Genomic DNA, 26,590 nt, shown 5'->3' with positions numbered 1-26,590 from the left:
AAAGAAAACCAATTTCTTTAAATACGTTTTATAATAACCCTTATAATTGGGGTTTTACAACCCTAAAGTAGGATTTTACGAGGTGACGTGTACAATAAACAGGCAATTGACCGAATAAACAAATGATTTTGATTCTGACAATGACATAAAGGTCTGATGACATGAATACAAAGGAGTTTATTTACTTGTATAGCAAAAGCAAGCTTGAGGTGTAGTGCGGTATGGAAAATGTAATCTTGAAGCAAAACTTGACAGTAACCCACTTTTAAAATGTTTCATTACCTTGTCAGCCATACAAAATAAGTTGAGTCAATGTTTTTTTTTCAACCTTTTTGACCAAAGGTCATTAAGGCAGCTTGAGTTGAAAGAATATAGCTTTGGCTCTTTGAGGTGCTGAATAAGTAGTAGCTACGTATATTTGAGCAGATATCAGGTCAGAACTACAGTGAAAGCAGGGTAGAGGAATAAACTGAAAAAATAATTCACAACTTGCTGCTCCACCTTCTCGGATAATTACAAATACAAAAAGGTGCAGAATACTCGGACGATGTGCTCTGACACAGATTTGAATCATGTGGAAGCTGGAAGATCTTACCACAGTAAAGTCAACAACACAATGTTGCAACAGAGCCCATATAGCCAATACCTAGCAGTAGAAGTCATTCAATGGTATGAAAATAAGTTGATGGGGCTCTTATTGTAATGGTAGCTAGGCAGGTGGATAAATCCAAATACACCCTGCATCATCAGCCCTCATTCCACGTATACAGCATGTTGGTTCTTTTTATTGTCCGTTTTGCTTCAGCTGCTCGAGCCGCTGGAGTAAAGCGTTCCCAAAGGCTTCTCTGTAACCCGGACTCAGCTTGTCCAGAAGAGAGTAAATAGTCTCATGATACTGGGTGTTCAAATCCTCATCCACTTGATCGAAGGCATAGCCCACCACCTGTATGGTAGAGTGATTTATTATAAAACAGGCCATAAAGGAGTAATAAAACAAGAAATAACACATCTCACTTTCGGTGCATCTTACCCGTAGTCCAGACTCTGTGAGTTCCAGACAATACCGGTTTCCCTCTTTTGTTTCCACGTTTATGTGGGCCACATCCCTCGCGCTGTTGAAACTTTGTGACAAGTGCATTTCAGCAACGGCAAAAAGAACGTCACTGACAACTGCCTCTGCCTCCAATTTCATGTCCTTGACGTCACGAAGCTCAACACAGTCCTCGTCAAAAGAAGAGATGACCGGTTCCTCGGGCTGGCAGTCTATCTCCATCCCCTGTATCAGAAACAGCATTATTGATTGACTCAGCTGACACACAGATGTGCAGATTATATGCTTTTAAAACTAGCTGACTGGCACAAAAAAAGCATTCTCCATGTCTACAATAAACGAGTGCACTTCAGATTCACATATTAATTGAAACAGTAGCTAAGTCTTAAACTACACCTGTTACATCTGGTCATAAAGCTTTTAAAATATCCAATAACCCAGCTTTGTACAGTTATGTTAAGCTTCAAGGCAGCACTCACACATTAGCATGTTAATGATTCAGCAGCAGGGTCGGTTTATCACATGTTTCCTAAGAACTGTTATCTAAAGTAAAAAGAAGAACTGAAACAAACATGCATCAGTCGGTTCCTTTACCTTTTTTTAGTGCAGAGTGAACTCTTTTTAAATGGTCAGGTCTACACCACAAGTTCTGTTACGATTATAAATTATATTAAATGCTTTGTACAATAATTAGGATTTGCTCATTTTACAAAGGCCCAAAAATGAATGTGCTGCATTGTAATCCATTAATATTTACAACTCAAAGTAATACCTGTTCTATTTCTACATGTCCACTATGTGTCCTTTTAGCACTGGTGCATTACTGTTAAACAAGATTCATCTTGGTTTGTCCTGTTTATGTCAGGGATCTTTACGCCACGCTTTCATTTGAGTATCTTTTTCTGCATGACAGCTTAAACCTGTTGCATTGTATCGGGCTTCGTCAACATTCATTTGTTGGCTGGATGCTTTAAAGGGCAATGAGCCCTTGCCAATGTAACCACTGATTGCGATACATGTAGCAACCTTTATTTATCCAGTCCCTTTCACTTTGCTGATCTGATGGGGATTTTAGGGCTAAAACCCAATGGATCTGTCAGTTTTTACAGGAGAATTCAATGTTATTATGGCTTGTTCCTTTGTAATTGTATATTTAACCAACATACAGTGCTGGTGAGGCTGAATTAGATATTAATAGACATTTGTACTTTCCTGTTGTGTAGACTGAACCCTGTATGGAGCAACAATTAAACAGTAGATACAAATATACTGAGACATATGCTTCTTTTACTATTGAAGTGAATATTAAGTTTACAAAGCAAGTCAGCAAGAAAGCAAGTCAGCAAGTTGTACTACTGTTATTATTATTATTATTAAATTAAAATATTTCATTTCAGAAAAATAGCCCCATTATATTATCATAAATGTAATACAGAATGATTTTTACTGCTACCTTTTAATGGTGTTTACAGTGTTTTTCTATTATTGTAGTCAACATTTTACAAGATGATTATATTATTTTTGTTTTTATATATATATTTGTAATACAGCTGTCAAATAAATGTGGTAGATGTGTACAATAATTGTTGAGTAAATATGCGTATTTGCTTTCCAGCACCACCATATTACCATCTATAAATCCTGTACCAGCGTTAATGCTGAATGTTTATTCATATACTGATAATCCTATTATTAATCACACAGCTAGAATCTGGTCTGATATACAGAAACATCTCAATAGTGTTATCGTACTTCACAGCATACTCCCTTCCATACCAACCCTGCTCTGCCAGGTGCACTTAGAGATGGGATAACCAAGATGTGGTACACCCAGGGAATCAAAACATGTGGGGATCTCTACGAGAATAACTTACGTATGACCTTTGAACAGCTGTGTAGCTCCTTCAGCCTCCCAACTAATAATTTCATAAAATATTTGCAAGTCACACACTTTTTAAGCACACTTCATGGGGAAAACCCCAGTCCCTTAAAGTCTCTCCCAATTGACAATGTTCTAAAAGTTGTTAAGCACTCCAGAGGTATACTTTCCTTGACATATAACCGCATTCTGGCCCTTACAGAGGTTAAACCCCTGAATTCTAGGACGAAGTGGGAGCAATACCCGAGTTGTACCTTTGGAGACTTAAAATGGGAGTCATTATGTGAGGAGGCCCTCACTTTCTCATACAAGTACAACAGCCGACATACACTTTTGCAGTTTAACATTATTCACAGAACCTACTTTACACCAGAAAGACTTCATAGGATAAATCAATCAATTTCAGATCTTTGCCCTAGATGTACTACAGAGACAGGTAGCCTAATTCACATGTTCTGGGAATGTAATAAATTAAAGCACTACTGGGGGTCAATATGGGAGATTCTTAAAAAGATTTCTGGGTTTGAGATTCCTTGTACACCTAAATTAGCCCTGTTAGGCGACAGTTCTGACATCCCTTCACACAAAAGGAGTAAGGTGCGCCTAATCGAACCGGCCATGATCGCTGGCAACAAATGTATTGCTCTATTATGGAAGAGTGCAGAACCCACCCCCATTTCCATGTTGCTCAAAGAAATCTCCTACATGATGTCAGAAAAAAATATCTTTAATCTTAAAAGAAAGCCACATATCTTTGATAAGTACTGGTCTGGCTTTAGGAATTATATAGAAAACATCCAACAACCTATTGTAGGCTGAAGAAGTGCTATGATAAATACACATGCTGAGGCAAGTAGTTGAATCTGTCTTTCTCCTTTTTTGACGATTACTGCACAGTGTGGCCCTGTCTGGAGGTAGGGGTGTAGACTGGTCTTAGGGGTTTTCTGTTTCTGTCTTATCATGTCATTGTGTATTTTGGTTTATTTGTGTCATTGCTATTACTGTAATGGTCTTTTTATGTTATTATCATTATTGTTTTGTCATAATTGTTTTGTCATCTTTTGTATAGCACCTGCATTTGTACTCTTCTGTTATTGTGTTATGTGTGGGGAAAAAACAATAAATAAAGTGTTAAAAAAAAGAAAGTTTATTCATAAAAACAATGATATAACAGCGACATCAAGAGGACTCTGAGAAGCCTTCTATTAAAGACGACTGAAGCAAAAATAGACCTGGTTACTGACATCATAGTTAGTACTGAATCAAAGTGAGTTTAATGAAAATGTTATTATTCGGCATGTACATACATAATACATACATCTAGTTAGCGAGACTGATCTACTGTAGCTTACTTTGAGGGCTAACGTGTTACATTAAGCAATATGTTGCTGTGGGACATTCAAACCTATTTATATCACTTTGTTCGTATTTAAAAGGCATTCATTTTGCACGCAATTTAACGGGGCTCAGGCATAGGGTCTTATTAGGTTGCATGAATGATTTCTGACCAAAATGCGTGCATTTTCCTCACCTCCTCGCTGGTTGTGTTCTTCCGGCTAGTTGCAGCTTCCAGCCCGCTCAGAGCTCTCCGTGGAGAGGCTCAGTCAAGTGAGCGTTGACGCCAGAAAGCTCTCTGTTTAGCATCAAATGTGTAGACAACCAGAGACAGAAATCACATTAACGCACGCTTTGTTCTATAGTGACTGCGTAGTGTCTAAATAACGACCTTAAAATAAACGTTGACCCAGTGAAGTGTCCGGTGCGCTACACAGATCCGCCATATTGTGACGTCATGGTCTAATCCCGGTCCCCGGAGTGAGTGGGCTCAGTCGGTGCAGAGTCATGAGAGTGTTTGTAAACAACTCACACAGAAGGTAACTTGACAGCTGCACTAATATCTTCAAGTGTGTTCATTTGCCTATCTGTTTAGTCACATTGCGCTGGTGTATATGTGGAACGTGTTATTTGTCAGTGTACAGTGCAGGTGTTAGGGTCATAATTTGAGAGATTTTTGATTTAAGGGTTAGCTAGCCATCCAGCGAGCGTGTACTGCTACAGTTAGCCGGCTATGCTAATGTTGCCTCACTCTGCAGACAGGAGTGGTTGTTAGGCTAGCTAACGTCGCTAGCCTTGCTAGCCGGCTACTAAGCTAAATGTCTGCCTTTGTTTAGCTAGCGCGACTCCCATCCATTTACTACGATGACAGCCCTGATAAAGTAAACATAGCTAAGGGTAGCTATTAACTATAAACTCTCTGTCATGCTAACGATTATTTCGCAAGTGCATTTGGCTTGTTTATCACTTGGAGGATAAATGTGTGCTTAGAATAACACTAACGTTAACTGCACATGTTATGTTATGTTGCCCTTTATTATAATGCTAGAGCAATTTAAATCAGTTCCTGTGTTAAACTGACGCATTAATGCAGCTTGTTGTTTTCAGCTGTGTTGTAAACATTATGTGTTAACGCTCATGTTGTGACAAGTGTCAAATTGCATGTGTGTGTTTTGTCATAGGTCTTTCCATAGCAGCAGCAAACTGGAGTCAGACCATTTCCTGCACACAACCCTGAGTGTCAACACATCCTCCAAAGTGACCCTTATTTTAGGATGTGAGGGGGGATTGAGTTCACGATTTCCCAATGTCTTTAAGTCGACAGGATGACACAACTGTACCACTAGTGATTCATTCATAGTAGCTATAGCATTCCGTTTCAGGGCCTCAAGATCCCTTTTATTACACTGTACTGTTCACCTTTTGAGTTAAAATGCCTTGGCCATTTTCGGAATCCATCAAGAAGCGGGCCTGCAGATACCTTCTGCATAGGTACCTTGGAAACTTCCTTCAAGAGAAACTGAGTTTGGATCAGCTCAGTTTAGACCTCTATCAAGGCACTGGAACACTTGCACAAGTGCCATTGGATAAATGGGTATGTTTGTTTTGTTGCAGACGTACAACAGATGAATTTATTTGATTTAGGAGAGACGTGAGCATTTTCTTTTCTTTCTCAGTCACTCAATGAGCTCCTAGAGACAGCAGATGCACCTTTTGAGGTTATCGCGGGGTTCATCCAGACAATTTCTCTAACGGTTCCATGGGCTGCCCTACTGCACGAAAACTGTGCCCTGGAGATCAAAGGTTTGGAGATGGTGCTCAGACCAAGGCCGAGAATGGGTAAGTCGAGTCAGCCTCTTTGATTAAAGCATTTAGATCGATGTGAAACATGTTGTCTTATTGTAACTGTGTCACCACTGGCTGTTCCTCCAGCATCTGGCACAGAGCCCATGTACTGGTCCAGTTTCATGACGAGCAGCATGCAGCTTGCCAAAGAATGTCTCAGCCAGAAACTCACAGATGATATGGGAGAGAGCTTCCAGCCTTTCGAGGGATTAGAGAAGTTTGCAGAAACGATAGAGACAGGTACGGTGTGTCTATGCTGCTAGGCAACATTCAAACCAAACATTGTAACCAGCCTATGTCTATTTAAAGTCATTTCTTTTCTTTTTCCATCTTGCAGTTCTGAGAAGAGTTAAGGTGACATTTTTGGATACTGTTCTCAGAGTCGAACACATTCCCGAACATTCTAAAACTGGAATCGCCCTTGAGATTCGAATAAAAAAGTAAGTGGGGACTGTCCATGGGATATCAGGCAATCTCCAAAATGTTCTAATTATTTTTCAAAATCAGTAACTACTCTTCTAGAAACTCCAGCCTTCATCCACTATCACTTTAAAGTCCTTGATCAGGATTTTACAAGCAATCAGAAAAGTATTCACACAGTGCTAAACAAGCTGCAGCTAATAGTATGAAAGTTATCACTATTAAACTGCAGGTCCTTGTTAAGCTCATCGTGTTCTGCTGTTGCTTTCAGGATTGTTTACTGCGATGAAACAGACGAGGAGAGCTCCAGTGTGAATGTGCATCAGCCAACCACATTTGCACATAAAAACTTGCAGATGGAAGACATGACCGTATTTTGGGATGAGTTCTCAGATGTGTCCCGTGCTGGTTGTAAATCTTCACCCACTCCAACGGTTAGTGTAGTAAGTCTTTGACATTTGCCATAAAACTGTATGTATGTATCAGCGTTTAACAACATGTTTTTCTTATTTTGCAGGAAAATGAGCCAAAACTTTCACCTAGCTGGAATCCCAAAATAATATGTGAGCCTCATCCCCAGTTTACAGAGCCTGTTTCCTCCACAACACCCTTTGAACCTGTGCAGGTCGGGAGCCTCTGTGGTCAAATTGAGTTGTCCCTCACTCTGAAAAACAACATGGCTATGCCTGGAGCAAAGGTAAATCAGTCATTATTAAATCAATATAATAAGCTATGGGTATTTGTTACTAACCAGTGTGTTTTACATGCTTTGCTTTTCAGCTGGATGTTGTTGGACATATTGATACACTTATTATTCTGCTGTCCCCACGGCAAGTTCATCTTCTTCTGGACCTGTGTGGAGCTTTCTCTGGTGGAGGTGAGAAGCCCTCTGTGGAAAGATAAAGGAGAACATGTGGATCAAGCAGGGTTATAATGTTGCATAATGTGCTAAATACATATATTAAGAAGAGAGTATTGTCCTTTGTGTGAAGGTGCACAGGAATGGGCCAAGGATAGAAAGAGCCGACCAATACAGCAAGAGGATGAGTATCGACTCCACATGGAGCTGAACCGCTGTCTGAAGAAGGACACTGCTCGGCCAGGGACGGACGCAGACCTCTTTGAGAGCCAGACCACCAGAACTGTGTCTAGTCGAGGTTGGACTGAGATGCCCTAACCCTAGAGTTTTAGACAAATCAGAAGTCATGGTTGCATTTAACTAATGACTTTTCTTTTTTCTTCTTCCTTTCCTTTCCTTTGATTTGTTTTTTTGTGTTTGTTGTAGATGATGTGTTCTTCTCCATGGCAGACATGGACATGTCTCACAGCTTGTCATCCCTTCCTCCTCTGGGTGAACCCCCCACCGTTGACTTGGATCTGTCCCTCAATAGCAACTACTCTGCCTCACCAGGAGAATCTCCTTCTGGAAATGCCACAGTAAGTCTTCGCCTGTTTGACTGCAGTCATGAAGACACATTGAAATAAGTGCAGGGACAAGCAGGGTGACTAATAAGTCCATTAGTCAATAGATAAAAAAGAGATAAGTGATTTATCGTAAAATTCTTTCTAGTTTTCTTGTTATGTCAGTTTTATACAGTTTTATGTGAAATAAAACTGTATAAAACTGACATTTAAAGACATCACATTGGACTTTAAGGAACTGGGATGGACATTTTATCCCATTTCCTGACATTTTGTAAACCAAATAATTGAGAATTAAGAAAATAATCAGGTGAAAATATTATTATGATAATTCAAATTTGATCATAAGAGTTCCCTGTGGTCTTGTTACTCTCCTAAATACTGATATCCTCAGTAAAGTGCATTACAATAACTATTTATTTTTGTGCTGGTAAAACTACGAGGTTTATAATTGACACTTCAGTGTTTTAGTTTCTGTGGTTAAATTCTCCCAAATGAGCTTCTGTTGTTAAACTATCTGGCATCATGTCTGTGTTTGTAGGCTCTGTGGGATGATTACATGGATGTCCCACGGCAAAGAGAAAAGCACACTAATGAAAGTCCCGCCCAACGGGATTCCCATTTCCCTCAAAAATTACTGAGACAGACATGTAAGTATCACAATGTACCTGTTTATGTGTTACATACTTTATACACATTTAACTACTAAATACTGTTACACCTGTCACTGTGCTGGAAGTTGGAAAGTATTTTGTAGGATTTCATTCTAACCAGAGATAACATCAGCATGTCTTCCCGATTAGATCTTTATTTATATTTGGTTGTAGATATGATAGTCAGTGACTCCGGCTGGTCTCTTTACAAACCTAACCTTCTGTTGCACATGGTTATCATTAAACCACTGAAATTAAGTATTTTGTGCATTTGTTTTTCAGCCCATCCAACGAAAACGCACGGTGATGAGTCCAGGCCAGAGCTGGTGTTGAGGTTAACTCTGAGTAGCCTGGCTGTGGCCGTCCTCCACATCGACCCGCTGCCCACCCCAGATGCTTCTCCCAGCCCCCTCGGCCCCATGGCGGCACAGTTCTTCAACATGGTGGGCCCGGGCCGGCTCGCTCCAGCTGCTTTCCTTCAGTCTCGGACAGTGTTTAACCAAGCTTGTCCCCATGACCATCTAAGGTGGCCTTTTTACATATTTTCTGCAAGGTTACACTTGATTTTTCATGCAAGTGTTTTATGTCTGTCTGATCTGGGGTTTATATGTGCAGGTTTGTGGGCCAGGGCCTGAAGATCAGCTATGAGCACTGTCAGGGGTCCAGTCTGCGGACTTTCAGCACGGACGTCTCAATGAACCGGATGGAGTTCCTGGAGTGTCTGTTTCCCTCTGAGGCCGCCATTGGTGGCTCGCAACGAGGCATTCAGTACACTGAGGTTAGTGTTTCCAGCCTGAGCTTAGCCTATTGTGCAGTTTTGGTTGGTTACACACTGCATATATACATTCAATACGCCTTGGGGTGTTGCAATATACCATTAGCAAAGATACCCATGATATTTGAATATCATCTTAATAAGTCACATATTTCTTATTCCAACACCTCTTACATATTTCCTGTTTGTTCCTCTTGTACGCTTTTGTGCAGTTATCTATACAGCCTTTCCATCTCAATACAACAATATTTTGAGTTTAAATCTTTAACCAAAATAAAAGCCTAAAGATGCATTTGATAACATTATTATTATTTTTCATTAAAAATACCATCATGACAGATTTTCTGGCCAGTGACGTGTTATATAATATATATATATATAATGTGCCGATTTCGTGACAGCCGATGTTACACCTGGCATGACATTAAGAGAGTTTCTCACTTCATTTTCTGTCACACCTCAGTTGCTGACATTTGACACCCCTGATGCTGCTGCGCCGCTGACCAGCTGCCTCCACCTGCTTTACAAACAGGCCGAGCGCAGGGGCCCTCAGGTAACAGCATTTGTTAGTCCAATACAAAACCACAGCACTACTTAACATTTAAACACATTATCAGCGTTGTTGTCCTGCTTCTCCTCAGTCAAACCATTTGTTTGTGTGTGCAGGGCGGCCAGGTTCGCCTCAGCACCATTCCTAGGAAAGCAGAGATCCAGGTGGAGCTGGGCCCCGTGCGCTGTGAGCTGGACATCAGCATCGTAGACCGCCTCAACTCCTTGTTACAGCCTCAGAAGCTGGCCACCACAGAGTTGATGGCCTCCCACATGTACACATCCTATAATAAACATGTCAGCTTGGTAAGGGCTTCCTAAGAACTACACATGTATTAATATTTCAGAAAGTATATGTAAAAGTAGTAAGCCACTGACATAAACTGAGATGGAAAAGGTAAAACAGTTGCATACTGAATGTCTAGGCTCTCTTACATGTCTAATTATGTGTTTTTTTATACTAATTTTGCAGCATAAGGCCTTTACAGAGGTTTTCCTTGATGACAGCCACACTCCCACCAACTGTCATGTTTCGCTGACGGTCAATGCTCCTTTGCTTGGCCTTGCAATCCGCTTCCCCATCCCTGACCTGCGCTCAGATCAGGAGAGGGGCCCTTGGTTCAAGAAGTCCCTACAGAAGGAAGTACTCTACCTGGAGCTGGAAGACCTGGAAATGAAGACGGAGTTCATGGGTGGCAGCTCTCCTGACCAAACCAAAATGGAGCTCACTTTCAGGGAGCTTACTGGTATGTGGTCAAATGTTTTAATTTAAACTTCCCTTCGATGATTTAAATATCTCCCTAACTGATTTTATTTGTATTCTTTGCACAGGGAAGTTTCAGGAGGAGCCGGATCAACCAGCTGTTCGGTTCTTCAGGGTGTCCCACACCATGGATGGAGACATGACGACATCTGAAAGTGTCAAATTTGATTGGCCGAGGTAAGTTGATCTAACCAACCTCAGCCCTATCAGTCCATAACAGAGGCGCCTCTCATTGATATTGCATCTCTTTGGTCAGGGTTGTCCTAAAGATGAACCCCACAGCAGTCCACTCTATTCTTGAGCGGGTGACGGCTGAAGAGGAGGGGGCCGAGGACCATTCCCTTGAGGAAGAAGAGGAGGAAGGGGCTGCCCATTCACTGAAGGATGTCTGTGACTTTGGGAAACCAGAGCCATCGCCCTTTTCATCACGAAGGGTTATGTATGAGAATGAAGAGGTATGTCCTGGCCAAAGGGAAAAACATTTGAATTTACAGCCAACTACTGTTTTTGTTATTACATGTGAACTTGCATGTCTGCTTTAAAACTTTGAGAAAATGCAATTGAGCGAAATACATTGGATTAAAAATCTATCCAGGTGTATAAATACGGCCTCATTTATTTATGCAAGTCTACTCTCTTTATACATAGTAGCATTTTCAACATGATCTCGATTTAGACCATTTATAAGGCATGCTATCAATGCACGAATATATGTGTGATATTAGAAAAACACTATTTAGACTATAAGTAATTATGCAGCCAACATATTTCCTTATATTTGAAAAGGAAATGTTTTGAATTTGCCTAATTCAAGAGTAGTTGTTTCAGTCCCGATGAAGATATCGGTCCAAAGCAGGTTGCAGGTGTAATCATTTGCATTCAGGAGCGAGTTTATTCTGATAGATGTTTTGTAATGTATTACAAATGCATCATTATGCAAACAGCGACATGAGCACTGCTTTGCATGCCAACCTGTTGACATGACCAAGTTTAGATAATCTGTATTTTTATTTTTACTCCAGATGGTCATCCCTGGTGATGTTGCTGAGATGACGGATTTCCAGGAAAAAACCATGAACAACTCTCGCTTCATCCTTGACTTGTGTTTCCCCAATGTGCAGTTAGTGCTGCCCAGCAAGGCATTTTATGAGAAACTACACAACAGGTACCACATTTGCTTTGTTTTTCACATGTAGTAGCTGAAAATCAAAATATATACTTACCCCTCCATGTTCCATGAATTCATTGTATATTCCCAATATTTTAGGATAAACAATGACCTGCTGCTGTGGGAGCCCACTGCTCCCTCTCCAGTGGAGACGGTGGAAAGCATGCCATATGGAGTGGGGCTCTCTGTGGCCAGTCAGCTGATCAACACCTACTCCAAGGACAGCTTCAGCCAGTTCCGCTCCACCGGCCCCGAAGGTGAGGCAACAATAAAACATTTCCCAGTAATTTGCATTGTGTCAGGTTATTTAGTATTTTTTAAATTAGGGACAAGAAGCATTGAGAGTTGCAGAAGCACCAGAATACATCTGTTGATAGCTAAAGCTGTCTATTAGTGGGTACAATCTTAAAGTAAGAATGAAAATAAGAATAATAAAAACATTAAATATACCAGAATCTCAGGTCAGGATTTTGATGTCTAAATCTACAATTTCCTCCTGATTATACTTCAGGTTGTAGAAATGTCTAAATTGAAATGGTTGTTTAAACCATCAAGTGATTGTCTCATCATTCACTTGCTTTGTGTTGTGCTTACAGATGAGACCAGTGGGTCAGACGAGGAGACCATGCACTATTACTGTCCTGCCTCTGACCTGGGCCTCAGGTCCCGCAAGAAGAAGAAACCCAAAGCCCAAAGCAAGACATCCCAGAGCCTGTTCTCTGTCATCATCAGTGTCAATCACGGCCTGGTGGCTCTTCAAACTAATGCAAAGGTAAACAGTTCACAGTGTTTTATCCAGACATTCCTTGTATCTGGTTTTACGCAAAGAAGAATTGACTTTCCATGTTTCTCCCAGAAGGAGGATAAAACCATACTGAAAAACAAACATGGCGAGTTCTGGCTGGAGGTGAAGAATGCTGTGCTGTTCAGTGTGACGCAGTACGAAGGCTATAAAGACCAACACTACCTCTGCTTCCACACCAGTAACATTTGCATGTATCATCAAGGTAAACTGACTGCACTACAATATAATCTAATGCTGTTGTGTGTATGAGGTATCCTGTCATAATGTAACTTATATATGGATCTCTCCTCTATAACCATACTGTTTCTACATCACCCTTATGCCTCTCCCTCGGTTGATGTGCTCAGGACTTGTGGATGGAGGCGCGTCTAGCTCAGATGTCAAGTTGCCATGCAGGACTCATCCCCACTGGTTAGAGCCAACCATCTACCAATCAGAGACTTCCCCTGAGAGAGCCTCGACACCCTCAGAGTGTATTGGTCTGGAGGCTCGCAGCATGCTGTCTGTCGCTGTTAAAATCTCATCACAGAATGCAGAGCGCAATGTCAAGGTACATTACACAAATCACTGACGGGTAAAAGGCCAAGCCGGGTGAAAGAACAGCTGTAGTTCACCTCGCTGTCTGTTGAAATGTGTTGGATTGCTGGTGAAGAAACATACTTTTTAGACCAGTCCCAGTTGTGAGCAGTTTCCACATACAGTGATGTTCAGTTTGTTAGATTTGAATAGTTTTAAGGCTTAAAGATGTGAAACTACAATAGACAGTGGGATGTCACCGATTGGTTTGATGTTGTTTTGAAGCTTCAAGATTGGCACTTTTGCCGTCGTCATCCCAGATACCTAGCTGGTTTTACGTGATTTATCTTGTCACTTTTTGGTTAAATTGGCTAGATGTAGAGTGTGAACAGTTTCCCCATAGTGATGTTCAGTTAGTTACATTTTAATCGTTTTTAGAGGCCTAAAGATGTGAAACTACCATAGGCTCTGGGATGTCACCGATTGGTTTGAAGTTGTTTTGAAGCTTCAAGATTCACACTTTTGCCGTCGTCAAACTGTTTTTTTTAGTCAAAGCTGCAAACAGAGGTTTGCCAATGCATCTCAGACTCACCCCAGATACCTAGCTGGTTTTACGTGATTTATCTTGTCACTTTTTGTCAGATTGGCTAGATGTACAGTAGAGGGTGAACAGTTTAGCGATCATACAACTTTTGACTTTGTGTCAACAGGGCTTAAGTCAATATTTGAATCCTGGGCAACATGATGATATGTTGATTATTGGATTATTCCTGACACCACACCTGCGCTGTGGCTCCTGTTTCCACCACATTCAGTCAACATTTCCCCATTTGGCAGAACTGGTGTTTAAAATATCATTCCGATTTTGTTTTTCTGCAGGAGTTCCTGGTTGCTGTTGGAGTGAGAGGAGCCACGCTGCAGCACAGAGTGGTCCCGCCCAGCCTGGGCTGGTATGACCAGGTAGGCTTTGCACAACCTCTTTTTTTCTTTTGCCTTCACACAGATGTTCAGCAAGCAGTGGAAGAAAATGATGCAAGCAAATCACACATCTGTAATCTTAATACCATTTTCTGTTTAACAGATTGTCGACTTTCTGAATGTTTCCGATGAGCCTGTGTTGGGTTACGCCCCTCCGACGTCTGTCACCACCTTACATTTACACCTGTGGAGCTGCTCTCTGGACTACAGGTAATTATAGACTGAAGACCTCCCACTAAATTAGTTTATGTGTAATATGAGTTATATGTTATCTGTGTGTGTTTTCTAATTAGTTTTTTTCTTGACAGACCCCTTTACCTGCCAATCAGATCACTGTTGGTTGTAGAAACGTTCAGCATCTCCAGCAGTGTCTCTCTAGACCACTCTTCTTCAACGCTCAGGTATAAGCAGGCTACTGGTGTTTCTGATACAAAATCGAGAAATGTAATCACAATTGAGTCATAGAAAAATATGTTTTATTCACAGGATAATTTTGGATGAAGCAGCTTTGTTCCTCTCAGACAAGAGTAATGCTGTCTCCGTCAATCTGGCGCGCGGTAAGATGACCACCAAGATCTTTTTAAAAGGCTGCTTCGAATATTACAATTTCAATGTGTTGATCAATGTTAGCTTTTATTTATTTGTCACAGATTATGTCCAAGTGGTAGACATGGGTACTTTGGAGCTGAGGATTACAGCTGTCAAACCTGGAGTGAACGGAAAGTTGGTAAGAGTTGTCTGTCTTTAGATGACATTCATGTTTTTTAATGTGTGCTCTTGAAAATATGGTTGAAATTTTATTTTTTGACTGTCTCTTGGGGTGTAGCTGGAGCCCAGATTTGAGCTGCGCTGTTCCAGTGACGTTATTCACATCAGAACGTGTTCGGACTCCTGCGCCGCCCTCATGAACCTCATTCAGTATGTGGCCAGCTACGGAGACTTACTGCCCCCTGCAGAACCAGAAGCCAAGCAGAGCAGCACAACACAAAGAGCCAAGGTCAGCACTAACGCTAACATACAGTAGCTACAATAGGATTTACAAAAACTCTGTTGGTCGTACGTGTTTAAAATGAGTGTGTTTTTGTACAGGTGGAGCGTACCAGCCGGCCCACATCTCAGACACTGTTGCTTGCGGAGACAGAGCAGCAGATGTTGCAGGACCTGATGAGTGAAGCTATGGAGGAGACCGACGGGCAGCAGGCACCAGGGCTGCAGCAGAATGGTGAGGTTCAGCAGATATTAAAGTTTTAGCTCCATAAATGATATAGCTGAACTAGAGGTTATTCTTTTTGTACACATCCATAGGTGCATGTGAGGAGCCAAATCAAGACCACGACCCGCCTCGCTCAGACCTATTCTTGTTCCCGGATGAGAGTGGGAATTGTATCCAAGATTCAAGCCCCACTTACCCCATGCTTCACTCACCTCTCATCACTCCTGTCCCTAACTTGGCCCAAGAGACGGACGACTTTTGTATCCTGGAGACACCCGGGTCCAGAGGACAGGTCAGGACACACTCCTTCACACAGTTATGTTTACAAGAAACTCAAAGTGTGTGTTGGTTCACTGTGAGTTATATGTGTTTCAGGATCTTGACCAGGAGCCGGTGGTGAAACTTCTTACCTCAGATCCTGTGGAAATCAAAGATGATTACTTCAGTCAGCCTCTAGACGGGAGCGATTCCAGCCGCGGGGCCATGAACTTTCCCACCCCCGAGGTGCGCTACCTCATCAAAGAGATATCTGTCATCTGGCACCTGTATGGCGGGAAAGACTTTGGAGGTGCAACGTTCACACCCTCTCCTGCAAGAAGCCGGGGGTGAGCAAAACAATGAGTGACCGTGCACACACTGTATTAAATGTGCTCAACAGACTTGTTTGATTCTACCCTTTTCTCTGCCTTGCAGGACTACACCCCATTGCTCCCCCTCTCAAACTCCAGTCAGACAGGCCAAGGCTTCAGGACGGGCCGGAGGCGGAAGAGGAAGGAACGCCGACGTCCTGATGGAGATACAACTCAGCAAAGTAAAGTTCCTCCTCGACTGGAATGAGCCTTAGTTGTTAATTACAGTGTCCTTATAGCATTTTCTTTCCTGAGTGCCAGCATCTTATTTTCAAATTTCAATGAGGAGAGAAGAACGCTAAATCAACACATGCCCATAGTCTACTTGCATATACCTTACATCATATCTTCACCGTTCACAATCTTGTCTTTGACTTTTTCCCTAGGTGAGATTTCAGCATGAGGTGTACCCACAGGCCCAGGTGGCTTCTGGGCCAGGGATGGATCAGCCAGTCTCTCGGCAGGTGTTTGTCGTGCAGGACTTGGAGATTCGAGACAGACTGGCTACCTCACAGATGAACAAGTTCCTCTATTTGTATTCCAGCAAAGAAATGCCTCGAAAAGCCCACTCTAACATGGTGAGGGATCCAACACACTCACATTAACACAGTCAAGTTGTGGCTTTGTGTAACGTCTTTCTTCTTTTGTCTCAGTTGACAGTGAAGGCGTTGCACATGTGTCCGGAGTCAGGCCAGGCTCCACAGGAGTGCTGTTTGCGTGTTTCACTGATGCCTCTTCGCCTCAATATTGATCAGGTAAAATCTCATGCAGATGCGTATATTAAATGTAAGATAAGATAAGATATGGACCTTTATTTATTCATTTATCCCTGTATGTACCAGCATCTTCAGCAACATTAGGGTGAAAGTCTTGTTTTTTGTTTGTTTGAAGGACGCACTATTCTTCCTGAAGGACTTCTTCACCAGTCTTGCTACTGAAGTAGAGTTTTTCTCCCCGCCTGCTCAAGAAGGTCAAATCAATTCCCAAATACCTAAACTCAGACATTGAACAAAACCTTCACTTTGAAACACTGACTCATGATAATATTTGTTCTGCAGCTGTGTGTGTGACCACAAAGAAAGCGTCTGCCCCAGAGATCTCCTGCAGCTTCTCCAAGCAGGCGGGCAGCAGCCAGGACCCGGCCCCCATCATCTCAGTGCCTGCTCAGAGACGCATGAGCCACAACGGTTACTCCACATGTGGCAGGGAGGAAGTGACTGACGACGAAGCCTCCACTCCTTCCTTCACAGACCAACCAATCTTCTTTAGGTCTGTGTTAAATAACCAAACAATGAAACCTCTTTTAAAGAAAAAAGGAATAGCTTGTTTCATGTTTGCCAACGTTTTCTTTTCCTAACAGGGAGTTTCGATTTACCTCTGAGGTTCCCATTCGCTTGGATTACCATGGGAAACATGTAGCAATGGAGCAGGTAAATCATCTAAGAGGGTTTTGTATTAATATCACATTATTTAACTTGTGCTTTGTGAATGATTTAAGGACGTCTTTGTTTCAGGGAACATTTGCAGGGATCATTATCGGGTTGACGCAGCTTAATTGTTCAGAGCTGAAACTGCGGCGCTTGTGTTATAGACAAGGGTATGTTTATCTCAGTAATATCTCACACCCCATTGTGCTGCTTATTATTTAATATCATGAAAGTAGCAGACCTTATTAAAAGGTGTTGTACATACTCAGAACTAATACTCTTTCCCAGGAAATTAATCCTTTTCTAATATGGGTTTCAGATTATTAGGTGTGGATAAGCTGTTTTCCTATGCAATAAACGAGTGGCTTAATGACATAAAGAAGAATCAGCTTCCAGGACTCCTGGGGGGTGTGGGGCCCATTCACTCTCTGGTCCAGCTCGGTGAGTTATATACAGGGTATGAATCCAGTCACAGGCGTTTTGTGTTATCAAGTGAACCTACATTACACAATGTCCTTTAATGGTTATTGGATTGACTTTCCGTTTGCATATCCAACCTAAAACAAACGAGCTATAGGCACAGTAACTACAGTCAATCGCTAATGAGAGGAGATTTAAGTTTTAGTTTAATTAGATTTGGTTACACGGTTAAAAAAAAGAAGAAAGAAATCTGCTGCACATGGTGTCAATGTATTAATAGTGTCATCAATGATCAACATATAATATATATGCATTTGTCTTTTTACATTTGTATACATTTCCTCTGTTTTATACAATAATTAGAAATTATATAAACGATTACATTTTATGATATTTAAATATACTTATATATTCACACATTGTGGCTCTTACACTTAGTCAAAAATGACAAAACACTTCAATTAAGACAAGTGATATAATGAGCTAGACCTATTACTGCTTGTCTTTTTTTAACCCGTTTCAATTGCTATTCAATACAATCAGTTTATCGTTACCTCTTGGCAGCTTTTACAAATGTAAGCCATAACTGCAGAATATTTTTTTCTCCAATATTTAAAAAAATGATAAAACCGGGGTTAATCAATGTCTTTGAAGCTTGGGAAAAATGTAATTCATGATTTCCTTAGATAAGTGCAGTGAAAGTAATTTACAGTATATGAGCCTCCTACTTCTGGTAATGTCTTCCCTGTCCTTAAGATGATTGTTCTGTTCAGTTCAGGGATTCAGGGACTTGGTCTGGCTCCCGATTGAGCAGTACAGGAAAGACGGTCGGATAGTCCGTGGGTTCCAGCGCGGCACGGCCTCCTTTGGAACTTCCACTGCTATGGCCGCTCTGGAGCTCACCAACAGGATGGTGCGCACAATCCAGGTAAAGACCCGTTTCCACCATTACTAAAAAAAAGTCTGGATTTACTACTAAAGTCATTACGATAAATCTGACATTCTTGTGTTTTGTGTTGTTTTTAGGCCGCAGCAGAGACGGCCTATGACATGGTGTCCCCAGTGCCTGATGAGAGAGACACGAAGAGAATAAAACGCTTCTCCCATTACGGACTGGCTCATCAGCCGGTGGACCTGAGAGAAGGTGTAGCCAAAGCCTATACTGTCGTAAAAGAGGTAAACAAACCTAAAGATACCATGACCAATATTTTCACTTCACTGGGCCACTTCATTCGTCACAAGCTGTCATAAATTGAATCAAGCTTTAAGCCACATTTTTACAAAACACTATTTTGGTTAGATAATGCAGCCCCTGATAACACCACCTAAACTGTAGGACTCGTAATTAGACGATGCTGACTGCAATGAAAGACTCAACGCCACCAAACTCCATCTTATGTTATTGTTTTGATTGAAAGACCCCTAGGTGCAGAAAATGGCATATTGAGAATGTAATTGAGAGAAACTGTTTTTAATGAGGAATTGGTGTTGTTTCTATCAACAGGGCATCACAGACACAGCCCTGACCATCTATGACACAGCCACCCGGGAGCATGAGCAGCGCGGCATGACGGGGGCAGTGGGGGGGGTTCTCCGCCAGCTGCCCCCAGCTGTGGTGAAGCCCCTCATTATGGCCACTGAAGCCACCTCCAATGTGTTGGGTGGAATGAGGAACCAGATTCACCCTGATGCACGCCAGGAGGAGTCTCAGAAATGGAGGCAGGGCGAGGAGTAACACTTATTGCCATATGGTACCTGAAACCATGACTGTGCAGAATAAATGTGTCGGAAACTTTCTTCAGAACGTTGTTTTGAATAGGAACATCTCAGAAGTGCTCATACAGCCCCGGTGTAAATAAAATACTGTTCATCTTGTGGCATTTTGAGCTACTGTGATTCAGCTTGTGTCAGCTTACCAGTTCCCTCACAGTGCCTTCATGGTTATCAGCATCGTCTAACTGTAAGTTTAATCAAAGGGATGGATGAAGATTGATGGATTTGTAAGCCACACATCGTCTTTATGTGGAAAATGTTCTGCTGGGGGATAGATAGATAGATGAGGTGCAACATCGGCTTCATTCTCAAGCAGCTTTGTTTACAAATTGTGTGTGGGGGTTGGTGTCAACAAACATAAATATAGGTGTAATGACCCTTAATTAATTTAACTTTGTTATTTACTGTAAATATCCCCCTAATGTGTAACATTTCATGCAAACTGAATGTGTTACAGCTGTGTAAAGTTCTGTTGTCAGCACTTTTATGTGACTACGGTTAACTCGCTTATATTAATGACAGGTGGGAGGAGTACCCTAACTTGTTATAAAGTTTCACAATTTTCTTTTGAGCTGTGATCAAAGTTGTGGGATTTTCACAATAAGCTGCTGTTATAAAAAGCTGCTTTAAAATTTAAAAATAGTTTCTAATGTTGTGTGTGCCATTCTGACACTCACATTTTCAAATGATTCAAAACCATGAAGCAAAGTCTTAATATCCTGCACAATTGTTTTTTTGTGTATATTTGACTGATGATACTAGTTGTGAAATGTTGTGTTGCAGGCTTTTGATTTGCCTATTTTCTTGTTTATGTGGACAGGATAATATTTCATGTACATAAGTGTACAGTTGAATTTGTATTAAAAGCATGAAAGTGAAATAAAAACGGTTAGATTAAGAAGAGTAGTGGTTGGGTAGCTATGATATTTACATTTCATAACTAAATGTAATGGAGTTGAACGTTTCTATATTTTATGCTGAAACATTTACAATATTTGATCAGATGTAGGAACAAAACGTTTTTATTCAAATTGCCATGATTTTCTATTACTTTTTTTATTCGATTTACGTGTTTGTTTGTGATTCGCAGTAGAGAAACACGCAGCGTTTGTCACGAACAGTTTTATTTTGAAATATAGGACGTTACATCGGAAGTTGTCTGTTTGCCATGGAAACAGGAGGACAAAGAATATGTTGAGTATATCGTAAGGTTTATAACTGTTTACTGTGACACTTTATAGTGATGGAGGACGACTTATTAGCTGATGTGAGTTTTTCTTTCGAGAATCCACTCACTGAGGAGGAGAAAGAGTTACTTTACCTTCGTGCACGCTCGGCTGGACTGACGTTTTGCGGGTGCGCGCACGCATCTTTCCTATGTAAACTGGTTCACTCATTGAGGTAAATGATGTGTAGAGTTAATCAAAACACAGACAGGAAACTTCACTATTATTTTCCCCACTGCTATATGTTTCTCTTTTAAGTTATTCTGATTGATTTACGTTTACATTTACAGATGTCTCATCAAAAGCCGCAGAGCAAACAGAGACTCATTGGTATCAGGAGAAGACAGCGACCTCTGCGTTGGGATCATTGGGATGGGTCACATGGGGAGACAGTTGCTCACCTCCCTCCTTGAAAAGTCTGGCATCAAACCATCACAGATTAAGATCTCCAGTAGAACACCAGACTCTGCAGGTACATTGGCAAAATAAGAAACTAACTGGACTCGAAAGACCATGGTAGATACCTTACATTTAAAAACACTAAAATCCCATAAAAATAAGTGTGTCTTCTTACTTCTCTGATGTAGGAATACAATGCTACAGTGATATTGGGTCACATTACATTGAAGCGGTTGAACATTAATTAGACTTTCCAATAAAGAATTTGCTGAATTTTCATTTATTAATCATATAAAATATATTTATCATATAAAAAACATTACATGAAAGCTATTGAAACGAATTAAAAAGAGCAGAATTCCCTTAGAAAATATTCATAAATGATAGAAGCACTTGGATCCAATAAACAGAGGTGTCTTTTATTTGTCAAATGTAGAAATAATATATGGTTTGGATTGGGAGTCAATGGGTCAGTTTATACAAAAAAAAATCTATTCCATTCTCGTCTTATATACTCTAAATCCTGTCCATGTGTTTGCCTTGCTGCTTCCCTATTTCAGTGGAATTTATCCAGAAAGGAGTTGAATGTTTATTTGACAATCGCAGACTGGCAGCGTGGGCAGATGTTCTGTTCCTCTGCTCTCTGCCCTCTCACCTCCCCAAAGTCTGTGCTGATCTCCACTCTCACCTGTCAAAGAGCTGCCTTGTGTACAGCTTCACTTCTGCTGTGCCTGTCAACAGGTACTCACACACTCAAACACATACAGCATTGTGGATTTTCAGTCATTGGTATTCAGTTCCTTTTGATCTTTTATCCCAGATTGGCACAGCTTCTAGGACACGACTTCATTCTCAAACCACAGTATGGCTTTGTCGCCTGTGACACTGCAGATGTGGTGCTAACCTGCACTCATCTGACCACGGCTTTGACAGATAATTTGCTTATAAAGGCATCGTGTCCTCTTACAATGAGCAGTATGTATTTCATTATTGCAGACTTTGCAGTTTCTGTTCAGAGCTTGTGTAATGTTATATAAAATAAAAGAGAAAGCCTCTGAAATTTGGTGCAGTGATGCATCACACTTGATTTGAAGTATGACTGCCTAAGCTGACTTGTAATTCCTATTTTTAGGTGGCATTTATCTTGGTCTGAGCTGGGTGTGTGCAGTATTGTACAGCCTGCTAAATATCTGCACCTCTACCAGTCTGGGATCCAGTGATGCTCTCTCTCTTATCAACAGAATCCTGAAAGAGAAATGGCCACACGCTGTGGATTTAAACACACACAGTTTCATCAGTGCATCATCTACCCTGCTTACAGAGGAGTGAGTGTAACACTATATCGCTCTATAATATATTTCTGTCATGTTTAAGTTAGTCATGTCATTCCTGATTGGACTCCTTTTTCCTCACAAAGACCTTTTCCCTGGATTTCTCTCGCTGATGCCCAGACCAAGGAGACGCCATTGCTGTGCTTTCTATCAAGCAGCAAATCTATGTAACAGTGCATCTCTGAGACACCTGCAAAATAAGACAATTAGCCTACACTCTTATGTAAAACTTAACAGTTTCTTATTTAAGGATGTCCACTCAAAGTAAATGTTGTTCCTTATGTTGCATATGTTGTTTGGCACATTATAACATGATATAAAGTGATTATTTAACTATAAAAAAGCCTCAACAGTACTTTTCTGGATACCTGATATTGCATTTCATATGTTTGTATGTCGTTCATAATGAATATAATTCATATATTAAATCAATACATTTGCATCTACACCATGGAGCAGTAGTTGGTATCTTCTGGCATACTACCAGAACATAATTGAATTTATTGAACATGATCTGTTTTTTGACAAAAAGATATTGTACAAAAAATATGTTAAACAGTGCAGCAAACCTACATAATCCACATGGGATACAGCTGGGCATAACATAAACAAATACAGTTACATAAATAAAACACTGGGGTACAGTTTATATACACAGATACAAACATATTCACTATATTTCGGGGGGGGGGCTTTCTATAATTTTCCATAAGCAGATGTGTTCAACAGCCTTGGATGTCAATGCTCAGACTCGCAGTTTCGTCAACGTTCGAGAAAAGGCGGAAGTGTCAACATTTCAGGGTCTGTTTTTTCCTGAGAAGCAGCAGCACACTGGAGAGACCCGTCACATGATTGCAGTGATATGGAGGCGCATTTCCTGATAGCCTGATTCGGACCTAAGTAAAACGGGGTCGAGTTTTCATACCATTAGCGTGACATCGTGGTAAGTCTGTGCCCGGTGTGACCGCAGCTTCCTCGGCTGCACTTTCTCTGCCCGCTCGGTAGCGTTAGCTGATGTGAGCTAACCAGCTAGCCTCCTAGCTAATGCCAGTTTTAATAATGAAGCTCGGGAGAAAAAACCACATAAACATAACAGCTCTTTTATATGTCTTTAACTATAATTTGGTCTATATGTTTCATATAATGTCAAACAGTAGTTAGTGTATGTAGCCAGCGTTATGTTAGGAGAAGTTAGTTTGAGTGTTTTCATCTTTTCCTCGCTGCCTCTGGTTGGAAGGGGCGGGGTTTTCTCTTTTTCAGCCACGCAGACTGAGGTGTTTGTCTTGTCTTTACAGCCATGGAGGGATTAGAAGCCACATCAGAGCTCCAGTCGCGGCTGTCATCCCTCTCCTTCTCGTCTTTCCCCGGGGTAACATCCAAGCAGAGCGACACCAGACCGCTGGACAGGTAGCCTGTTGCTGCAGAAAGTGCTGCTTATAGAGCTGCTGCTGTAAGGAAACGCGTTGAATACTTCTTGAAGCCTAATATCTTCACTGTTTAAATATTGTAATGTTTTTTTTCTGTTATCTTTTCAGGCTCCAGAACACAGACCTTTCACAGAGCTGCAACCGAATCCAAAACCAAGCTGAAATGGATGAAAACAAGGAGGATTCAGTGCAACATTCTGAGGTATTTATTGTTTAATATGTCAGAAGAGGGGAGAGTGCATTATAATGTAATTTCTCAGCTATAACATTAGTCTTGTGTGTATGCCTTTTTCAGGGTAATGAAGAGGCCCCAGCAGAGCGGGCCCCGGGGGAAGGAGATGAGGAGGAGAACAACAGTGCTGGGAGCTGTCAGCTCTCCGCTGAGATGAAAGGTGAGGACCTGCAGAGCACGCCATCATGACAGCTGCCGTGCTTGTCTATCATTTGGATTTAATTTGATTTCATAAATCAAGTTAGAAATTACATTTGTTCTTTGATGAAATTAAGCCTTATGAAAATGAACCTACTTTGAAAATCAAATAAAATTACCATAAAAAAAGACTTATCTAATCAGGATAAGTAATTATCAGAGTTGTTTATGGCCATGTTTTCCTCCTGATGGCAGCCCAGATGCCACCCCTGAAACCCCCAACTACGTGGACATCTGCTGCACTGAAGGAGCTGAAGGCAAAGCTTCGAACGGAGGATGACAGCGTGGTGACAGTGTACCGAGGCGACATCATGACAGTTCACGTGCCCACTGTCCCTGAAGCCAAAAAAGTATGCTGGGAGTTTGCCACAGATGGTTATGACATTGGCTTCGGTATATATTTCGACTGGAGTCCTGTCACAAGCCGCTCTATCACTGTGCACATCAGCGAGTCAAGTGATGATGAAGAAGAAGAGGAGGAGCTTGAAGGTTAGTTAAATTCAGAATGATGAGCCTATAAAACATATCATTCATTTTGCTCCTACAAAACACACCATAATAGGGTTGTAATATGTTTTCCTGCAGCTGGGTGTGTTGACTTTGTGTGTTCATGTGATCCCTGTTGCAGCACCCGTCGGTAACGGAGATGTTGAGAAAGGCTCCAAAACTCAAACCAACTCTAACCTGGCTGAAGTCTTACCTGTATATCGCCAGGACAGTCACGTGTCTGTCCAGGGGGGGAGCCACGATTTTCCAGGTGAAGGCACTTACCTCCTGAAGTTTGACAACTCCTACTCACTATGGCGAAATAAAACCCTCTACTACAGAGTTTATTACAGTGCCTAAGATGCAAGTTTATGAATGTATAATTTACAATCAAATACTACTCTTAGGATCGATGAACTATTTTTGATTCCAATGTTGGGGAACAAGATGAAGTTATAATATAGCAAAAGATAAAATATAAGTATATCTATTTTTATCACTTTCAGCTTGTGTTGCCACATGTTGAATTTATGATCAGATAGTTTTTAATGCAACATTTGCTCCAATGTCTTGCTGAGAGATATTTGAAGAAGCCTTGCATATCATGTGCCATGTTCCTGTGTATGCACTGTGTTATTTAGTCAAGTGCCCGTCATAAAACATATATTGTCTTCAGCTGTAACATTTCTATGGTAGCAGTGATCAGGGAACACCTGCACAGAATATATTTCACAAAGACCGGTGCTTAATCAGCAGTGCTCTAAACATGTGTTTTTGTTGCCTGTGTGTGTGCATACACCTTCTTTGATTATGTTGCTTTGATGTTACATGCATTTATCCTTCTGCTTTGTATCGTAATTTATTTGTATGTGTTTTATTTAATCACGTGATAATGAGGAATATTATGATATAGTACAAATCTGTGCACGGAGCCGTCTACTGTGTGGAGTAAAAATATATAAGTTGAATGTACTGAAGCAAGTGGTAACTGTTTTACAGTGTGCTTTTTATGACACAAATAAAAGCCATCCTTATCACATAAAGCTCTTTATTATGTAATATAGATTCAATATTTACATTTGACTCCCTTATATTTGCTGTTTTGGAGGTAGGGAGCAGTTGTAATACTTCTTCTTACTGTATTTTGTCCACAGTTCTTTGTAAGAAAATGTGAAAGTGTTTGTTTTTTTGCATACTTTAGAATGATTATGTTGCTTTGTTCCAAATCGATGCTGCCACACTCACTTGTGCACATGTTCCCAAAGATGGCACAGATCTGGCTGCTAATGGAGTGACGTTGTAAAGCATCCGGTTTAAAGCTTCCCATGTTTGCTTATTCAACCTGTACTGTAAGTTAAGGTCACATTTCTTCCTAAAAATTTATATTCCACAATAAAGACAAAATTACGATTTTCTTTGTGCTTCATTTGGGAATTGGATCAATTATATGAACACTGATAAGTAGCTCATCGTTTGGAAACTGAAGAGCAGGTAAACGTTGAAACATGAGACTTAAGAGATGTCATTAAGGTGTGTGTGTGTGTGCGCCAAGACGCCACGTTTCATAACATTCTCACTGCTGAGCCAAGATTAGAAAGCCCTTCAGGAGGGTCCCTTGTGTTTCCATTAAATTGTGTCATTAGGGGTTCAATATAATTGTTACAGATGTG

The 26,590-nt window shown here is 41.0% G+C and overlaps 4 protein-coding genes across 6 annotated transcripts; 3 read left to right on the top strand and 1 right to left on the bottom strand.

Moving 5' to 3' along the window:
• Window positions 1-157: 157 nt before the first annotated feature.
• gskip (gsk3b interacting protein) lies at window positions 158-4,742 on the bottom strand. The gene is made up of 3 exons (XM_034124104.1): window positions 4,462-4,742; window positions 1,031-1,276; window positions 158-943 (listed from the first exon to the last, which is right to left on the bottom strand). The coding sequence occupies exons 2-3, from the start codon at window positions 1,271-1,273 to the stop codon at window positions 785-787; spliced, it is 402 nt and encodes a 133-aa protein (XP_033979995.1). The 5' UTR covers window positions 1,274-1,276; window positions 4,462-4,742; the 3' UTR covers window positions 158-784.
• Window positions 4,736-20,522, top strand: LOC117477044 (autophagy-related protein 2 homolog B-like). 2 transcript variants are annotated; one of them, XM_034123807.1, is made up of 43 exons: window positions 4,736-4,804; window positions 5,447-5,859; window positions 5,942-6,104; window positions 6,198-6,350; window positions 6,448-6,550; window positions 6,802-6,964; window positions 7,048-7,227; window positions 7,311-7,407; window positions 7,523-7,687; window positions 7,816-7,967; window positions 8,494-8,602; window positions 8,888-9,131; window positions 9,221-9,383; window positions 9,844-9,933; window positions 10,047-10,235; window positions 10,402-10,675; window positions 10,761-10,869; window positions 10,949-11,147; window positions 11,715-11,857; window positions 11,960-12,117; window positions 12,457-12,632; window positions 12,720-12,867; window positions 13,013-13,215; window positions 14,061-14,141; window positions 14,263-14,369; window positions 14,468-14,560; window positions 14,646-14,716; window positions 14,810-14,886; window positions 14,986-15,156; window positions 15,249-15,381; window positions 15,465-15,664; window positions 15,748-15,977; window positions 16,066-16,183; window positions 16,388-16,579; window positions 16,655-16,756; window positions 16,893-16,971; window positions 17,060-17,270; window positions 17,362-17,431; window positions 17,516-17,598; window positions 17,748-17,869; window positions 18,622-18,776; window positions 18,875-19,024; window positions 19,353-20,522. In XM_034123807.1, exons 2-43 carry the CDS (start codon window positions 5,698-5,700, stop codon window positions 19,581-19,583), a joined length of 6,219 nt encoding a protein of 2,072 aa, XP_033979698.1. In that variant the 5' UTR covers window positions 4,736-4,804; window positions 5,447-5,697; the 3' UTR covers window positions 19,584-20,522. The 2 variants fall into 2 exon arrangements, with proteins under 2 accessions (XP_033979698.1, XP_033979663.1); XM_034123772.1 differs by having other exon boundaries at window positions 12,717-12,867.
• A 74-nt stretch (window positions 20,523-20,596) lies between these two features.
• noxred1 (NADP-dependent oxidoreductase domain containing 1) lies at window positions 20,597-22,893 on the top strand. The gene is made up of 6 exons (XM_034123912.1): window positions 20,597-21,022; window positions 21,138-21,319; window positions 21,807-21,987; window positions 22,067-22,221; window positions 22,379-22,571; window positions 22,664-22,893. Exons 1-6 carry the CDS (start codon window positions 20,865-20,867, stop codon window positions 22,746-22,748), a joined length of 954 nt encoding a protein of 317 aa, XP_033979803.1. The 5' UTR covers window positions 20,597-20,864; the 3' UTR covers window positions 22,749-22,893.
• A 358-nt stretch (window positions 22,894-23,251) lies between these two features.
• tmed8 (transmembrane p24 trafficking protein 8) lies at window positions 23,252-26,335 on the top strand. Of its 2 annotated transcripts, none has more exons than XM_034124788.1 (6): window positions 23,252-23,520; window positions 23,873-23,984; window positions 24,113-24,206; window positions 24,300-24,396; window positions 24,630-24,923; window positions 25,063-26,335. In XM_034124788.1, the coding sequence occupies exons 2-6, from the start codon at window positions 23,875-23,877 to the stop codon at window positions 25,278-25,280; spliced, it is 813 nt and encodes a 270-aa protein (XP_033980679.1). In that variant the 5' UTR covers window positions 23,252-23,520; window positions 23,873-23,874; the 3' UTR covers window positions 25,281-26,335. The 2 variants fall into 2 exon arrangements, with proteins under 2 accessions (XP_033980679.1, XP_033980688.1); XM_034124797.1 differs by having other exon boundaries at window positions 23,338-23,520; window positions 23,815-23,984.
• The last annotated feature ends 255 nt before the right edge of the window (window positions 26,336-26,590 follow it).

Source organism: Trematomus bernacchii, unplaced genomic scaffold (genome assembly GCF_902827165.1).
Source record: "Trematomus bernacchii unplaced genomic scaffold, fTreBer1.1, whole genome shotgun sequence".
NCBI classification, from domain to species: Eukaryota; Metazoa; Chordata; class Actinopteri; order Perciformes; family Nototheniidae; genus Trematomus; species Trematomus bernacchii.
Note: the sequence above shows the minus strand (reverse complement) of the source record. Positions and strands in the feature narration are given on the sequence as shown.

Excerpts from the sequence above, each read along its gene's own strand:
- gskip (XM_034124104.1), bottom strand. The coding sequence starts at position 1,273 with ATGGAGATAGACTGCCAGCCCGAGGAACCGGTCATCTCTTCTTTTGAC. Across the intron at positions 944-1,030 it reads TCACAGAGTCTGGACTACGG|GTGGTGGGCTATGCCTTCGA; the intron begins GTAAGATGCACC and ends TCTACCATACAG.
- LOC117477044 (XM_034123772.1), top strand. The coding sequence starts at position 5,698 with ATGCCTTGGCCATTTTCGGAATCCATCAAGAAGCGGGCCTGCAGATAC. Across the intron at positions 6,965-7,047 it reads AATCTTCACCCACTCCAACG|GAAAATGAGCCAAAACTTTC; the intron begins GTTAGTGTAGTA and ends CTTATTTTGCAG. Across the intron at positions 17,271-17,361 it reads GACCAACCAATCTTCTTTAG|GGAGTTTCGATTTACCTCTG; the intron begins GTCTGTGTTAAA and ends TTTTCCTAACAG.
- noxred1 (XM_034123912.1), top strand. The coding sequence starts at position 20,865 with ATGGAGGACGACTTATTAGCTGATGTGAGTTTTTCTTTCGAGAATCCA. Across the intron at positions 22,222-22,378 it reads GTGTCCTCTTACAATGAGCA|GTGGCATTTATCTTGGTCTG; the intron begins GTATGTATTTCA and ends TCCTATTTTTAG. Across the intron at positions 22,572-22,663 it reads TCTACCCTGCTTACAGAGGA|ACCTTTTCCCTGGATTTCTC; the intron begins GTGAGTGTAACA and ends TTCCTCACAAAG.
- tmed8 (XM_034124788.1), top strand. The coding sequence starts at position 23,875 with ATGGAGGGATTAGAAGCCACATCAGAGCTCCAGTCGCGGCTGTCATCC. Across the intron at positions 23,985-24,112 it reads GACACCAGACCGCTGGACAG|GCTCCAGAACACAGACCTTT; the intron begins GTAGCCTGTTGC and ends TTATCTTTTCAG. Across the intron at positions 24,207-24,299 it reads ATTCAGTGCAACATTCTGAG|GGTAATGAAGAGGCCCCAGC; the intron begins GTATTTATTGTT and ends TGCCTTTTTCAG.